This window comes from Prunus mume, linkage group LG6 (genome assembly GCF_029339155.1).
Source record: "Prunus mume cultivar Tortuosa linkage group LG6, ASM2933915v1, whole genome shotgun sequence".
Classification (NCBI taxonomy): Eukaryota; Viridiplantae; Streptophyta; class Magnoliopsida; order Rosales; family Rosaceae; genus Prunus; species Prunus mume.
Window position 1 is genome coordinate 13,799,525 of NC_142703.1, and position 17,536 is coordinate 13,817,060.

The following is a 17,536-nucleotide window of genomic DNA, read 5'->3' on the forward strand; positions in this document are numbered from 1 at the left end:
CTTTTTCAATTTCCTCATGTTTGAGGTATGAAGGATGTTGACCGTAGCCCCGGTATCTACAAGGACTTTTCTTACCAAGACTCCATCAAAATGAGCGCCCATGTATAAAGGCTTAAGGTGGGAGAACATTTTCTTATTGGGCATCTTATAGCACACATTCTCAGGCAATTTTTCCTCCGCTTTGGGCACCACGGTGCAAGGTTAGACACTCTCTTCCTTTGAAACTTCTTTGGTCATCTCAATTTCTTTGGCCCCTTCCATTTGGACCATGGATTCAACCTCATCGAAAACATCTTCATACATATAATTGGGTTGATTCGGCCGAGCTTCGAAAAATAATGGGAGTGTAACAACCATAGCGTTCACTTTGTCAAAATCTCCAAACTTCACTTTGACCTTGCCCGCTTTTAGTTCGTTCTCGAATTTGGTCATCTCTTCCTTGTGTTCCTTTTCAAGATGCTCTATACCCTAATTCGAAAATTCCTCTAAGTACTCATCATTCCCATATTCTTCATCTTGGGCCATCAAACCTTTGGCCGACGCAAAATTGGGCTGAGGGTTTTCTAATAGCTCTTTATCTTCCCATTTAGTTGTATATTCGGCCTTTTGTCTTCCTTCAGCCGCACGTTTGGTCTTTTGTTCTATCCCATTAGCCTCGGCCTCGGCCTCTACCATGACTTAGTCTTTCTCCGCCTTTGCACACTTTCTTTCATATGGGGCCAGCCCTAATTTCTTCGACCATGTTCTGGTCGTTTTCTCATTTCTTCTTAACCTCGGTGGGCTAAGCCCCCTTGGTCACTATCAGAGTCTTGGCGACCAAATGTATTTTTGGTCGAGCAACCCTTGTTTTCTCACCCTTCAAAGGTTTATCTACCCTCATCTTAGTTGGCTCACTAACTTCAAACTTGGAGTTATTTGCTTCAAAAGCCCAGTCAAATGGGCTTCCAACTCCAAGATTGGTTCTTCCGGGGTTGTTACCACGACTTGGCCATTCACCCATTCACAACGTATTTTATTTCCTCGGCCGCAGCCGCCTCTAAAAGCCACGACATTGGCCTTGGCTAGCTCCAATTCCTCCAACCGAAGCTTCTCTCGACCAGTCAGTCAAGTTGAGCCTACCTCTTGTCCGCCCATTCCAACTCTGCATTGTAGGTGGTGGCATATTGCATTTGGGCATTTCTCGTTTGAGTCTTGCTCTAAGCTACTGGGGGAGTTTTGAACTCTTGCTTCAATACCATTGGCCCGCCTTAGTGTTCGGCACCTTGAAAGTTGGAACACCACTAACGTCCATTGGGCGGGGTCTTTATACATAGGCCACATCTTGGCTTTTGCCCTTGCCCACCGAGATCCACGTGCTTCTATTCTGGCTCGAGTTTGGTGAATCAATGTCTTCATATCTTAGAGGGGCATGTTCATTTTTCCTCTCAGGTTGATATCGTGGCCTCTCCTACCTATCTTAGTACTCATACAATGGTTGTTTGTTCGGCCTTACTTTCATTTTGCCCCTTTCACTACCTCTGGGTCAAGGCTTTATGTGAGTCACCAAATGATGTGAAGTGGGTGGAGATGAAGATTGAAGGTGAAACGTAATAATATGAAGAACAAGTGCGTAAAGTAAAGGTGCTTAAACTTAAATATAATTTAAAGACAAATGCGTAAAGTAAAGTGTGAAAGATAAATAACGTAAAAACGAGAATTAAAGTGCGATAAAATGAATCAAAGCGATAAATAAAGAAAGAACGAAAATGAAAGTGATAAGATCGATAAAGTAAAATGAACTTGAAATTAAACTTAATTGAAGTGCGATAACAATGAAAAGTAAAACAATTGAAATAAACTTGAATTTAAATGACAAGAAAATATAAATTGAATGAGAATTTAAACTTACACTAAGAAAAGGAAGAACTCGCTACACTAGGTGCATGAAAAGTAAAATCCTAAGTCTAGGAAAAGAAAAGTGCGAGATGAAAAATAGGTTTGTCTTTCTAATGTTGTGTCTGATGTCTTCGTTTGGTGAGGTTTATATAGGGCATCCATTGAGCCATGGGCTGGCCATTGAATGGCCAAATGTTAACTCTTTTAAAATTTCTTTCCTTTCGAGGCCCCCTAAATCCCTGGATCACATCGGCGAAGATATTATGGTTGCTTGATTTTATCTTGTTTTTGGAAAATTCTGAATCGTCATCAACCTCCTTGATTTTTTTTCCTTGATAGGCCTCCGTCATGTGCACACTAACCTTTGGAAATCTTAGGCCCGAATCTGTGGCTTGGGCTTGGATATCCGAGATTTCATCTTGACATTTGGTGGAACCTCGTGCCCTTTGAGTTTTTAGAATTCTAAAGTTGGCTGACCATTTGCCAAGGTGGGTGGTATGAGAATTCCAAATATTTAAATGTTGGGCTTGGCCTCAGGTTGGACAATCTTTGAGTTCTCAAAATATTAGAATATTGGGAACTCGGCGGACATACCTCCCGCTGAACTTCAACTCTCTTAGCGAAAATACCTCTTGCCGAACTTCAACTCCCTCGGAGGAACCTCTCGCCGAACTTCAAATCCCTCGGCGGAAATACCGATGCCGAACTTCAACTCCCTCGCCCAACTTTGCTTGCCCAAGTGTTGCGGGGAGGGCTCTCGGTCTTGCGCAAGGAGAGTATCCACCTCGACCCAACTTTTGCAAGAGAGTGGCGACCAAGGTATTTAAGATTACGGCCCACCTTTTGAGAAGGTATCTTGGCGCTAAGATTTCTCGGCCGCTAGAATTCCTCGGCCGCTAGGAATTCTCGTATGCTAAGAATTCTCGGCTGTTAGGAATTCTTCGGCCGTTAGGAATTGCACCACTAGGAATTCTTAGCCGCCTAGGAATTCTTGCCGCTAGTATTTGCACTACTACGAATTCTCGGCCGCCAAGGAATTCTTCAGCCGCTAGAAATTCCTCCTTTGCAGATTAGGTGAATTTTGACCACCCTCAAACATTAATTAAATTATCTGATTATAAATACTTAATTATGTAGATTTCAACCATCAAGCAAGGACCGCCTTCTGATTTGATTAGATCCGTTTGAGTTTCATGTCATGTTCAAAATCAATTGAATACCAGTAAGACGAAAATGGGCTTTTCAAGTTGTTTTATTTTTATTTTTATATTTATTTGACGTTGTCCATGTCGTAGATAGGGCTGAAGCCTAACCCAATTTTTTGTAAAACTTCCCCAGCCTATATAGCCCAGCCCATCCCTTTAAAAAAAATTAAAATAATTGCCCATCTTATTCTTATATCCTACACCCAATCCAATTTTATCCTCCAACAACCTTCTTTTCTCTCCAACCAAGAGCCAACCCGTGTGTCCCTTTGTCTGCTCATCTCCACATGCCCACCTCGCTTCATTTTTATTTATTTTATTTTTCTTGTACACTACATTTTCTTGTGATTTAATTATAAGATTATTTCAATTGCGGAAAATAACATATAAACCTCTAAATTGATGGAACATGCATGATGCAAAATAAATAAATAAAATCAATCCCGCACATGAAAAATAAAAATCTATCACATGTGCATGCTAGTATTTAATAAACATACAAATAAATAAGTAAAACGTTGGTTCTTCTTTGCGTCCCACTGTATTTTTAAAACAAATAAAAATTGTTTACTTAGGGCAATCTGAGTCCAGTTCTAAGGGCCTGGGTGCTAAACAATGACATCCAAAGCCTTGTAAGTTATTTTTTGTTTATTTTTTGTTTTTTATTTTATTTTATGGGTTACATTGGTGAGAATAACCATGGCACCAAGATTATTGCTTGTATTTAAAAAAAATTCAAAATTTTATGTGATGTCTTTGGATTTCATGTGAAGTTCTAAAGAACAAAATGAAAGCAAACTGTGGATGTTCTGTATTTTTCTTGATTAATTATTTCCATTTCATCAATTTGTATTCATTCTTGTGCGTTTGTGTTTTACCTATATGCATTAGGTTCTCATTGTTTCCACGTTCGAGCAAGAACAAGAAGGAAAGAGAAAGATCATTCTTGGATAATGGAAGCATCTTACTAGAGGATATCAATGCTTCTTGTGATGGAAAATCTAATCCTATTCGCACTTACTCAGCTGCTGAGCTCGTCAGGGCTACAAACAACTTCGATCTTTCTCGCATCATACAAGATGATGGAGACTGCCAAATGTTCAAGGGTGTTTTAGACAACCGAACAATTATCATTAGGAAGTACATTATCCGTAAGAATGACAAGGACAATGAGGAAGTTAGGTCTCGTGCTATTCGTGATATTAAGATATCAATGCAGATGAGCTCCCATAAGAACGCTTTGAAATTATTAGGTTGCTGCTTAGAGTTCCCTCTACCAGCTCTCTGGTGCATGAAAATGCAGCAAAAGGAGTTCTCAGGGATGATGGAAGTTTAAGCGCAGCTAATGGAGTTCAATCCTTGTTACCATGGAAAACTAGATTGCATATTGCGAAGCAGCTTGCTAATGCACTTACACATCTCCATACCGCCTTTTCTAGGCCCATCATTCATAGGAATCTGAGATCCACCTGCATTTTGTTGGATGATGACTATGTTCCCAAACTCTCCAACTTTTCATTCTCCATAAGTGATCCTCCTAAGCAATCCCATGTCAAAGGCGATAACAAAATAAGGGCATCTGGGTACACTTACCCCGACTACCTTGCAACTGGTTACATTACATAAAAAATTGATGTTTATAGCTTTGGTGTGCTTTTACTTGTCCTCCTCAAAGTGCATATATAATTACACCAATTTTACAGTTTTCTCTCAATTATAAACCCTGACCTCGTGATTTTTTGGGTTACTTGGTGTCGATTTCTGATAGTGTACGAAAGCAAGCATCCTATGCTAAATAGATTAGTGTGCTCGACAATATTATATAAAGTGTTAATCAACCTCAGAGACTTCGACAGAGGCTCTCAATCGAAATTTTCATGTGGCTGAATCCCAAAAGTTGTTTTGTGAGGAAAAAACATTTCTTGAAAGCATCATTTGTAAGGGGGAAAAAAAAACGGACAAGGAAAAAAGAAGATGACTCACACTAAAATTAGGGAAAATGAAGTCATCATTTCAAGCAATTCTCTTATCTTCTTTCAGACTATCTTCCTAATGCGTGTGGTCCTTTCTTGATATCCCCAATCGGCATGGGAATAGAGGGGAAGGCAACCTATTTTCTTTCTATTCAAGGAATTGGGGGAAGCTTCCGTGCATCTTCTTCCCAACAAATACATAAAACGGACAGTTTCAGTTACACTATATGAGGTTCGGTGTAATTGCAATCAGACCTTACATGTTTCTTTTATTTCATTTATACTCCTTATGTTACTTTCTTTTATTAAAAATCTAAGTTTGACGGATTAAAAATAGAGATATATAAAAGTATTAGATTAATCTTTGAGATGTAAAATTAAAGAAAAAATATAAAAATTTAATTAAAGAAACATTTTGAAAGACAAGATCAAGAAAATTCAATTTTGTGCCTTCCATCCACTACTTACCGAGGAATTGTTAAAATTTGGACTATTTTGTGCTAGAAAATTTGGTATCTCCAATATCATCAAGTACAAGTTACACAATCACCATATCTTTCGTGAAATGTCACACTTTCAAATTTTTAAGAGCCTAATCTATCGAGTACACACAAGTATCCTAGAACCAACCCCTATCACCTAACACCCGAAGACTCTTTTTGTCAAAACTATCCACATCACCTGTAATTTTAGCCCTAATTCTATCTGTTTAGTTCTAGCGCGAACAATATTAGTGGAAGAAAAACATGGAACAAAATTTTTAATGCCTATTATTATTGTTATGTTAATCTAAATATATTTAACCTTTTCTGTTTATTGTAATTTTTTTTTAAGTTCTACTGGTTTTTTCAGTTAATTACATTCTTACTTTAAGTTTTCATATATATAAATATAAACATCAACCCAAAAGAGAAATTAATAAATAATAAATAAAAAAAGTCTACTATTCGTATACATTACATCAACCCAAAAGAGAAATAAATTTCTGTCAAAAAAAAGAAGAGGAGAAAATAAATAATATATATATAAACATGCGTTTTGTCTTTTTTATATGGCCTATGTTGGCTGTCAGCTTTTTTAATTTGCTTTTTCTCTTTCTTCTTCACCGGTTGTACAGGTTGGTGGGATTCAATTTCAAAGTGATCTAAATGCTGAAATTTGGGCGCATCCATACACTGGCCCACTGTAGATTTTTCGCTCCAAGCAAACGCGTTATAAATCTCAAAAGACTCGAGTGGAGTCAAGTCAAGTCAACAGGTCTACCCTTCAGTTGGGCGCAGCTGCCTGCCATGCATCTTCCCAATTTGATTAAACAAATTACTTTTTACTTTGGGGCAATCTTAGTCCTGTTCTAAGGGGCCTCGGTGCTAAAGGGAGAAATTTCAAGTGTGAACAATGGCATCCAAATCCTTGTAAGTTTTTTTGCTTCCCGGGTTTTAATCCTTTAATATATATATATATATATATATATATAGCTTTCCTTTCCTTCAAGGTTTTTCGTGTGGCTGAAGCCCAAAATTTTGTTGTAATTAAATCGAAGTAATCCATGAATATGACGAAAGCGGCAGGACAAGTATTTTTTTTTTTCTTCCATCCAAAAAACTGAGTATTATTGTTGTTTCTCAGTTTGTAAGAAACATATGAAAGCTGAGATTTGATCTGTTTGGATTTCATGTAAAGTTCTAAAGAACAAAATGAAAGCAAAGTGTGGGTGCTAATGCTGTCTTTTCTTGAGAATTGGGATAGATTAATTTTTTTTCATTTTATCATTTTATCATTTTCTTATTCATTCCTTTGCACGTTGTGTGCGCTCGTGTGTGTATATATATACTAGGTTCTCAATCATTCCATGTGTAAAGCGAAGGGAGGAAAAGGAGGAAAAGGAGGAAAGAAAGAGATCATTCTTGAAGAATGGAAGCATGTTACTAAAGGATCTAATTGCTTCTTGTGATGGAAAATCTCATCCTATTCGTTGTTACTCTGCTGCTGAGCTCAACAGAGGTACCAACAACTTTGATCGTTCTTGCATGATAGATGGATTACGCTACGACATTTACAGGGGTATTCTAGACGACCGTATAGTTATCATTAAGCAGCATTATAACGTCGACGGGGCTATTCGTGATATTATCATATCAATGCAGATGAGCACCCATAAGAATTCCTTGAAATTATTAGGCTGCTGCTTAGAGTTCGATAGACCAGCTTTGGTGTTTGAAAATGCAGGAAAAGGAGGTCTCAACTTTGATGGAAGTTTAGTAGCGGATAATGAATTATTACCATGGAAAACTAGACTGCGTATTGCAAAGCAGCTTGCTAGTGCACTCACATACCTACATACTGCCTTTCCAAGGCCCATCGTTCATAGGGGTGTATCATCCTGCTGCATTTTATTGGACGATGACAATGTTCCCAAACTCTTCGACTTTTCAGACTCCATAACCATTCCTCCTGACCAATTGTATGTTCAAGAAAATTTCGCACGAGGACCAACAGGGTTCGTAGACCCTACTTACCTAAAGTCTCGTCAAAGTTCAGAAAAAACTGATGTTTATAGCTTTGGTGTGCTTTTACTTGTATTCTTGATGCGACGAGAAGCTGTGGATGACTCTGGAGATGAGGAACTTACTAAAGATCCGAAACTTAATGTTTCTGATGGACAGATTCAAATAGAGACAATTGCGGACCCTAAAATCCTTGAGGAAGTCGGGGGAGATGAGCAAGCACAAAAGCAACTGAAGGATTTACTAGCACTGGCATTGTTGTGCATCCAAGAGGAAACTGAAGCAAGGCCAGATATGATTTATGTGGCCAAAGAAGTTGTACGAATTGACAAGTCTATCTTGCCTTAGTTCATAAGCTCTCTGTATTAGAAGAATATCCATAATTATTCTTATGTAATCAAATTATCTGATTATAAATACTTAATTATGTGGATTTCAACCAGCAAGCAAGGACCCACCAAAACAGAGTGGCATCTGTTCGTAATTACACGAACTCTCTGATTGGATCCGTTTGAGTTTCTTGTCAGGTTCAAAATCAATTTAATACTACCAGTAAAACGAACTATTCAAATTTTTTTTTTTATGTCGTCTATGTCGTAGATATATATGATTGTCGTTTATAAACAACATAGCATGCTTTTCCCAGACAACACCCACCAAAACAGAGCGGAGAACTTTGAAAAAGCACAGCTCAACTCCAAGCACTCTGAAATTGGTGGGAAATGCAAACCCTAACGCCAATACGACCTCGTTTTGCCAGGCTGTGGAGCTTGAATCCTTCGTCGCTCTCTATCAGAAACTTGAGCCCTCGAGCATTCTCTTCTTCTTCTTCTTCAGATTACTCCAACCAGTCCCGCGGTGGCCTCCCTCGCTTCTTCTCCGAGCTTCTCCCTACTTCCAAGGCACTCTCTCTCTCTCTCTCTCTCTCTCTCTCTCTCTCTCACAGAGTAAATGTAGGCTCTTATTGTTTGTTCTCTATACAGGGAGGCATAGTTCGCGTACAAGGCGATGAGTTCTGGCACATGACCAAAGTTTTAAGATTGCGCACAAACGATAGGTACCTATCTCCTAATCAACTCCATCAATTTGATTTCATGGTAAATGAACAAACTGGAATTGTATTAGGTTGAATTTGAAACTATGAAAGGTTCAATTTTGTTTAGGAAATTGGGGTTTGTTGCATTACACTTGTGTATTTTAATGATTTTCCACATAATGCATGCAAGGGTAGAGCTCTTCAATGGGAAAGGAGGTTTGATACAAGGTTTAATACAGAGCGTCGACCGCTCTGGACTTGATTTTTTGGCATTGGAAGATCCAAAGTCAGTTCTTCCACAGAGCACACAATGGCATGTATTTGCAGCTTTTGGTGAGTTCATTAGATTTCCAATTTCGGGGGGAATGTTTTGTAAGAGTTGTTAAGGCATAGGGGAATATTGTTGTCACATATTAACATGTTGCCCCTGTTTAGGTACTTTAAAGGGTGGTCGAGCTGATTGGCTTGTTGAGAAATGCACGGTATAATTCATGTTTTTGTGATGACTATAGGAATAGTGCATAACCGCCATTGCTGCTAATTGTATTGTTTTTGTATTTGTTGTCTTAGGAGCTGGGGGCTAGTAGTTTAACTCCTCTGCTGACAGAACGGTCTCCTACTGTCTCAGAAAATCGACTGGACAGGTTGCAGCGTGTCAATATGGCAGCAGCTAAACAATGTAAAAGAAGCTTCACCCTTATTCTAATACACATGTAGTGCTGACAGACATGTCCTATAAAACTTTTGATTCGAAATAATAAAATTCAAATTTTTCACAGGTCAACGGCTGCATGAAATGATCTTGAATCCTCCAACGAATATTAATGGTCTTTTACCTCTTGTGAGTGCTTTCTTCCTATTTTGTTTCATTTCAAAGGTTGGTTTATTGATGTGCATTCTGGCCCGTTCTATAGTATAGGTCACTGACAAACTGTTGTTATTCTTTTAGTATCGTTTGGACTTAAAATGTTACATGCAATTTTCTTGCGGCAGAGAGTTGTAGTTCCACATTAATAATATGCTCTTTGACATATTTTTCTCATTGATGTTCATGCTGTTCAGGATATGAACTTACTTCCTTTCCATTGTTATTTTAAATTACATATATACAATTTTGTTTCATAGGTTGCAGAGTCAAAGCTAGCTTTGTTGGCAGTTGCAGAAGGTACTCCTCTTGTTAGTGCATTAACTTCATCAGGAACGGAGTCCAGTGGGTTGATTGTGGTTGGACCTGAAGGTGGTAAGTATGCATCCTGTAAATGTTTTCTTTTTATTACTTTTGCTGCATACCAATCACCCTGCATATAAATAAAACTTGAAATTCAGAAACTTTTCTTCTTTTGAATTAGTTTTCTGGACAGCACCAAAATCCTGAATTTTTATCCCCAAATAATGAGATTTAGGGTGACAGATTGATGCAAAATTGATTAGGCCAATTATGACTTTGACTTGATGAAGGGTTTTGGAAACAAATTGGAGGTTTGATTGGCGAACCAAAATTAATAAGAATTTTAATATCAATTGAATATCAGGCAATTAGAAGGTATGCAGCAAATTGTTAACAAAATTGGTAAGAAGAAAAGTCTGGGTCAAAATGTGAGTAAAATTTACCCAAATTTCTATTAAGGTTTATGTTGGAATAAACCACCAACAATTGTTTGTGTGCTCTGATTTTCCAGTATGTTTGGTGCTTAGTATTCAGTCTCTCATTATGTTCATCCTATGCCTCTTGTACACTCAGTAAATATATCATATATGCTAATGTAGTTTAGTTTTCAATACTGAGAGTACTACTTAGGGTTGTGGATCTATTTTTCCATGTTCTTGCTTCAGACTTCACTGAGAAAGAGGTGAATGAATTGATGCAAGCTGGTGCTATCTCTGTTGGTCTTGGCCCACATCGATTACGGGTTGAAACTGCAACTGTGGCTCTTCTGGCAACTCTCATGTTGTGGTCTGATTCTCAAAATACATGCGATACTTGATCTCACTCTCAAGGCAAGTGTTCTTTAGTCATCTCTTGGATAAGACTGAACTACATTACTTTTTTGTGTACCACTTACTTTTGGTCATATGTAGATGACTGTTTGTTTCACCCATGCTGTTGTTGTTGACCATATGAAGGTTAATTTTAACGAGGGATTTGAGCACTGTAATTTAAGCCAATTTCTAGAGCACAATCACCATGTTACAGAGTTCTCTCAAATTAAACCTTTTTACAGAGCACTGTAATTTTAGCCAATTTCAGACTGCTTTCTATCCATATTGACATGGCTGTAGTTTTAAGTATTTTGAACTTAAAATTAAACTTGTAATACTTGGAAGCAGGGTTGGTGTTTCAGCCGCTGGAGGAATTCCTGAAAGAGTTAGTTGGTGCCGGCCCAAAAAAGTTTGTTGGTTCAGGGCTCGTAGGAAATGTCGAAACTTGAAAGAATGTATGGTGGATTTAGGTTGTGCACGAAAAAGTAAGTAAATAGCTGAAACAAAAGATGTATCAAGATTACAGCACTTGTTTGTTTTCCCTTTTCCTCCGCTGGCTTACAACGTGCGTCCTCTCATTTTCTCATCAACTTTCCTACAATGTCATTTCACGCCATTTTTGTCCAATTATTTTGGATTAATGATTAGAACTTATCCAAAAAAACAACTGATTTTCAACGCTCATGAAACACAATTGATCCTTAATCTCAAAGGACACACTTGTTATAATACGAGTAGAATTAGTGTAACATGTACATCACGTGATGGTGTTACTATTAGATAAAAATTAATCATATGCAATACAACACCCATGATTTCAACACGCGTGCGATTTTAGATTGGGTAGTCACACTCCCACTCAAACTATTTGATTGACTTGTAAATTGTGTCGACGAAAATCTGTGTGATTCATGTAAGTAAATGAAGTCTCGTAGCATTTTTTCTCTGTGTCTTCCTTTTTGTCATCATTTCTAATCAAAAGCTCCAGTGTATAAATGTGGATTGATACTACGAAGAGTTGCCAAATTTGTTTGTGCAGAGAATTCAAAATGTCAACTTCAGAAGTTAAAACATACAAACAAGGATTTGTTTTGTAGTCAAAATTCTGGCAGGCAGCCTTTCTCATTCATTAGGAAGAAGAGGGTGCCGTGCAGGTTGATGCGCACAAGATTGAAAATGGATTGCTCCTCAGACTTATATAACTAGAGTCCACGGTCAACAAAGGCCCCTTTCGTGTATCATTTCCCAGTCATAGCATGCATCTTCTCTTCCATGTCTAATAATTATAATCACTCGAAAACTACACGTATGATTTATTTAGTTGAATTTATAGATAGAAACCCCACTCAATGCAATTTTGGTGACGTTTAATCTTTACAATTATGATTAATTAACGACATATTGAACGAATGTTTTTACAATTCTATTAAAATATATATATATATATATATTTGCACGTCACACTCCAAATCGAACCTGTAACCTATTCTAATCCGAATTTTTTTTTCTTTCTCTAATTCTTGAGTTCATGACAACCTCAACACCACCTTGACTAGTCTCATGGATTTAACACGTATAAATGCTTCATTCATCCTACCATAAAGTGGTAATTTGAGGAAGGATTTGAAATTTTATTTATTTTTATAAAAAGAATGTGGAGGGTTTTGAATTGAATTTAATTGTAGATAAAAACTGTTCTCCGACGACTTTATGGACCAACTAATTTTTTCCTACGAAAAGCGTGCCACATTAAGTGCCTACGCTACGCTGCTGAGCTATTCTCTCAGACTCGGAGACTACAACGTTTCATACTCCAAAGTACGAAAATAACCCCAGTTGATTGACTAAATAACACGACAACCACCCTGTATAATTTAAATTTATGATTTTTCACATTCTGATAGAAAAACGTTACTGTGATCCTCTGACTGCACTCGTCATCAAATCATGGCAAATGAGGGTATTTTGAAATATATATATATATATATTTAATTTATTTTACTTCTCATATGTGTCTCAGTTCATAATCTTTGACTTATATATATATATATATATATATTATAACAAATAGAATAAGTTTCAAACTATGTCACGCATTGAAAATGAGGAAGTATAAAATTAAAATTAAAAAAATGCTACTTTGTCTTATTGTATTTTTTTTTCCTTCATTTCAGACTTGAATTCAATTTTAGAAAACCGGGTATGATACACAAAAGACAGGATGGAAATTGTATTGAAGTTGAACAAAGTGTACCTTGTTTCGGTTGACAAAAGTGAAGAAAAGAAGAGAGAAAAATGTTGTTGAATTACGAATTCCAAAATGGGGTACGCCTCAAGTACACACTACTATCAAAACTAACAAACAAAAGTAATCCAAAAGCAGGAATGACGAAAGAGGTTTCAAGTTTGAATTTTCTATTCCCCGCATTGAGACAAATAAAGAAAAACAGAAATCAAGAATGGCAAATTGGTGATTATCTCTAAAACCAAGACCTTCTCAATCCCACCAAACTTGACTCAATATAAACCTATAGTTGTGTACCAGAACGCAAACACCAGTAAAACCCAAGAGCACAAAACGCATCCAACTCCAATTTCCAAGCCAACAACAAGATCTTCTCTTCTTCTCTAGATCTCCATTGGGATCTCTCACTCATTATCAAAAGAGCACTAGAATTAACTATTAATCATAAATAAGGGTTATAATTCAGATGACGAACCAGTTGGAGAATCTGGTGGAGTCGATAAAGTCAAAAGTACGAGCCCTGAAGAAAAACTCAAAGAAGCCATACATAAAGATGGACAAGAGCTCAAGTGTGAAGGTAGAGATCCGCAGCAAAAAGGCCCGCAAGCTCATCGACAAAACCCTCAAGGCTGCCGATCGTCCTGGCAAGCGTCCCATTCCTTGACAAATTTATATACATTTTCTGTCTGCCCGTGTATTTATGTAAATCTGTAATGGCATAGCTAGCAAGGTAGGCTGATGGATGAAAAGGGTTTCTCTCTGCTTTCTTCATTTTCTCTTCTGTTGTTTTTCTTTTGGCTGCCGATTCTGTGTTTTGGGTCAAGCTTTGTAACCGCTCGGAATATTGCCTTCAAAGCAACAATGAACAATCCTTTTTCTAGGTTTCTTCTTTTATGGGGTGTAAGAACTTTTACATCATTTATTTTGTATGTGTAATGTTTTGTGAAAGTGGATTAAAACTAGAAACATGGTTGTTTTTCAGTAATGCTAATGTCTGAGTTCATTTGTACTTTAAGCTTTCAGCTCGAGCGTGAAAGAGAATGTGAGTTGAAATGAATCCAAACAAGGAAAAACGCAAAAAAAGAAAAGAAAATTATGGCAAGACTTCAAAAGAAAAGGGAGGAGTGAATAATATTTCCATTACTTAAGCTTGGTTTGGATTTTGTACCATGTATTAGGTCAATATATCCTAATTAATCCTCTTCTCTTGCCTTCAAAATATAATGAATACATATTACTGGCCATTTTTTGTCAAAACCAAATCGAACCAAACCAAAGAGATTTTTTAGTGTTGTTTTCTGTTTCGAGAAAAAACCGAAACAAATTGGACTGTGCCCACTCTTCCCTAAATAATTCTCTAACCCCATTGAGTGGATCTATGAGGAAAACCATGTAGTTGAAAGAAGACAAAGAAAAACCCAACAAAATCACAGGTGAGAGCATTCACACTGGGGGGGTGTATATGGGGGTGTATGTTAAATATATACTCCGAGTCACAGAATCGTATCCATTGGGGAGATGTAAATGGATCTAAATATACATCACTACCATGGGGATGTAAAATAAAATGTATATTTACATCTATTTTTACATCCCTTGTTGGTGGGACCCACGAGAAAAATGAAGAAAATGAAGAAAGTCAACGTAAAAGGTTAGACCTACACTCCAATTTACACTCATCCACGAGCAAAAACATATTTACACCTGTAAATGTAAAGGGGATGTAAAAGTGACTTTACACTCGAATTTACCCCTTCACTGTGGATGCTCAGAAGTTTGCTTCACTAAAAAATCGAGAATGTTGTAGCTGATCGTATGGCTAATTGGAGCTTTAACTTGGATTTGGGGGTTAGCTATTTGGATGAGGCCCTTGCTTAGGTTAATTAGCTATTTTTTGGAGGATGATTTTTTAGGAGTTGTTAGGTCTCGCTTGATCTGTACTAGTTAGTTGTTGTTTCTTTTTAGGGTTTGTTCCCCTTATTTCATCAACAACATAAAAAAGACAAAGAAAAATCCAACAAAATCACACGTGAGAAGTTTGCTTCACTGAAAAATCGATTTGGAAGGTTGTTGTCGACATGGAATAAATAAAAATTCTTCAAAACGAGAAGAGATCATAAATCTTGCTTTGCTCTTAACAATGTTTACCTTGGCCAACACTGAAGCTACCTAACATTTTCAAACATTTTTAAAAATTTCAATATAGTTTTAACAAAACAAAACATATAAAATAAAAAAATAAAAAAATAAAGGGAAAGTTCAACATGGGGATTCAAGCTTCCCAGTAATTAAGGGGAGCAGAGAATGCAACCTTTCCCAGTATTGATTTGGGGTTATCATTAGAAAAGAGAGAAGAGCAGCCTTTTCCATGGCGACACAAAGTCAAACCGTATTAACTTATTAGACCGGCCGACAAATGAATTTTGTTATGAGCCCCTACAAAATCACATGTATCATTAAGTTAAAGCAACATAAAATGACTTATGATCAATTATTTATTTATATGTCAAAGTCATAGGAATTCTGCTTCAAAATAATATCATTAGATAATAACAATATGGCCTGGCGTGGTGTTATTTTTATATGCGGGATAGTATAATCATCATCTTGTTTGTCTAATTTAAAAGTACAATGAAATTTAAATATGGAATTTAAGGTTTATCACTATAAATACAACAAGGGTTTTTAGGTCCCTGATTTTTAACATGATTCGTATTTTGGTCCCTCAATTTCCAAAATTATTCCCGTAGTTCTTCAACTTCAGTTTTGTTAAGACAAATGGTCATATCGTCTTTTGTTAATTTTTTTCTGTTAAATTTGAGCATGTGCATGATACACGGTGTACTGTTAAGAGTTGAAATCGGAAATTGCTTCACTCTTGGGGTACATGTGGCGCACCCAAATCCCACACCCACTCCCCCACCGCTGTAACTCTCCCATCTATATATCTCCTAAATAATCTTCTCTTACACATTCTCATACCATCATGTGGTATAGAAATATGGGATAAAAATGTGATACCGAGCCGATACTCTCCCCAAGCCAAGCCCATTAAAACCCACCCCCAGTCGAGGAATGATATATCTCCCTTCCTCCAATCCTAACAAAGCCATGGACAACCTCCACCTGATACCAAGCCAATTATTTCACCACCTCGGCAACAACTAATGATGCTCCCACAAACCACACCCCCACCCAAACCCCCATAACCACCCTCCCTGCGATGGCTTCTGCCCCTTAGTCTAATATCATATCCTCGATTGTTGATGAAAAAAATTGAAAAAACAAAATTGAATATTTCATCCTGGTGAAAGAGGGGTTGAGACTGGGTGAGATGGTGAGGGTGAAGAAGGCTTGGTTGTTGTTGTGGGTTGTGTGTTTAGGTGGGGTTGGGTTGGGTTGGAGAGGTTGTGGCTTTTTGTGGCAAGGATAGGAGAATCTTTTTTAGTTTTATTTGTTTTGGGTGAATAGAATATTCAAATGGTGGAAATTTTAATAAAACTACCATTTTATCCATACATTTAACGAAATAGATAACAAAATTGATGGTAGGACCATTTGTCCTAATGAAACTGAAGTTGAAAGACCATGGGAACGATTTTGGAAATTGAGGGATCCAAAATGAGAATCTTATCAAAATTTAGGGACCATTAGAACTAAAAACCCAAACAACTTATGGTAGTTGATAGATGTGTATGGTGAGGCTACTGATGCTAAGGAGGTAATGGGGTGTGAGTATGGTGATGACGGGCAGCGGCGGAGGTGGTGGTAGCAGGTAGTGACACCAATTCAATGATGAGTTTTGTTAATAGTATTATCACACAGAGTGGATAAGTTATGTGTTTTGAGCCAATGAAGAGGGTAAGAACGTTTTCTTAGCCAAGAAAGCACAAGAGAGAGTGAAAAAGTTTTGATGCAAAAAGGCCAAAACCTGTCTCAACAAAGGGTACTGCCAGTATGGGACACCGTTCAGAAGAACAAACACACATGCATCAGGGAAAAAAAAAAGGAAAAAAGAAGACCCGCCCAAAAATATATTTCAGCCCTGCCGAAATTCATTGATGAATCATGGTCCCAAATAGACTATCTCTGAAAGCACCGAGGCACGCCTAAACCGGATCAACCTTTTTAAGAGTTCCGAAGAATCCACGACAGAAGCAGCTGGCTTAATAGTCAATCTCTCAAGCAATGGTGAACTTGAGAGCAGTTCTTGTTGTAGACCTGGGGAGCTTCTCAGAAGGCATTGAGCAGCTAAAACTTCACATGGACCACCGAAGGAAATGTTTATAGAAAGAAAACTCAGATATAGACAAGGTTTGGGCAGCTTTCCAGGCAAGGCACCAACAGCCAAATACTGGAGCAGAATGGATGCAAAAAGCAGCAGACTCGATGAAAATTCTCCAATTCCCATGTTCAGACAAGATGTGGAAGCATAGCAGACATGAACCTCCACTTGCTTGAAAAGACACTAGTCTTCACTGCCTCCTTAATAGGTAAACGTGACAAAATTTGCTAATTCTATCCAACTCCTCCATATTTCTCTCTGAACATATAACTTGGAGGGATTCCTTTGCTTCACATAGTAAACAAAAGTGCTTAATCTATGTCTTGGCTAGCGCAAACAAAGTTTAACTTTTCACTTTCAAAAGAAATAACCAAATTTCATTCAGCCACTTGCAAAAAAAGCACTTCCACGTTTTGTTTTTACAATTTAAATT

At 37.4% G+C, this 17,536-nt stretch overlaps 3 protein-coding genes and 1 pseudogene across 5 annotated transcripts; all 4 read left to right on the forward strand.

The window, feature by feature from the left end:
- Window positions 1-3,695: 3,695 nt before the first annotated feature.
- Window positions 3,696-4,766, forward strand: LOC148916161 (non-functional pseudokinase ZED1-like; annotated as a pseudogene).
- Window positions 4,767-6,259: 1,493 nt separating this feature from the next.
- On the forward strand, window positions 6,260-7,996 carry LOC148916162 (non-functional pseudokinase ZED1-like). The gene is made up of 2 exons (XM_089054332.1): window positions 6,260-6,465; window positions 6,888-7,996. Exons 1-2 carry the CDS (start codon window positions 6,449-6,451, stop codon window positions 7,903-7,905), a joined length of 1,035 nt encoding a protein of 344 aa, XP_088910458.1. The 5' UTR covers window positions 6,260-6,448; the 3' UTR covers window positions 7,906-7,996.
- A 200-nt stretch (window positions 7,997-8,196) lies between these two features.
- Window positions 8,197-11,953, forward strand: LOC148916163 (uncharacterized). Of its 3 annotated transcripts, XR_016127648.1 has the most exons (10): window positions 8,197-8,459; window positions 8,541-8,614; window positions 8,784-8,926; window positions 9,029-9,075; window positions 9,164-9,272; window positions 9,373-9,434; window positions 9,719-9,833; window positions 10,427-10,591; window positions 10,922-11,058; window positions 11,613-11,953. XR_016127648.1 is itself a non-coding variant. In XM_089053762.1 (9 exons), the coding sequence occupies exons 1-8, from the start codon at window positions 8,280-8,282 to the stop codon at window positions 10,576-10,578; spliced, it is 882 nt and encodes a 293-aa protein (XP_088909888.1). In that variant the 5' UTR covers window positions 8,197-8,279; the 3' UTR covers window positions 10,579-10,591; window positions 10,922-11,163. The 3 variants fall into 3 exon arrangements, 2 of the variants coding, with proteins under 2 accessions (XP_088909888.1, XP_088909887.1); XM_089053762.1 differs by lacking the exon at window positions 11,613-11,953 and having other exon boundaries at window positions 10,922-11,163; XM_089053761.1 differs by lacking the exons at window positions 10,922-11,058; window positions 11,613-11,953 and having other exon boundaries at window positions 10,427-10,882.
- Window positions 11,954-13,109: 1,156 nt separating this feature from the next.
- Window positions 13,110-13,803, forward strand: LOC148916164 (uncharacterized). The gene has a single exon (XM_089054717.1). It carries the CDS (start codon window positions 13,285-13,287, stop codon window positions 13,480-13,482), a length of 198 nt encoding a protein of 65 aa, XP_088910843.1. The 5' UTR covers window positions 13,110-13,284; the 3' UTR covers window positions 13,483-13,803.
- Window positions 13,804-17,536: the final 3,733 nt, after the last annotated feature.

Coding starts and splice junctions, on each gene's coding strand:
- LOC148916163 (XM_089053762.1), top strand. CDS start 8,280: ATGCAAACCCTAACGCCAATACGACCTCGTTTTGCCAGGCTGTGGAGC. Junction 8,460..8,540: donor AGCTTCTCCCTACTTCCAAG/GCACTCTCTCTC, acceptor TTCTCTATACAG/GGAGGCATAGTTCGCGTACA. Junction 9,273..9,372: donor TATGGCAGCAGCTAAACAAT/GTAAAAGAAGCT, acceptor AATTTTTCACAG/GTCAACGGCTGCATGAAATG.
- LOC148916164 (XM_089054717.1), top strand. CDS start 13,285: ATGACGAACCAGTTGGAGAATCTGGTGGAGTCGATAAAGTCAAAAGTA.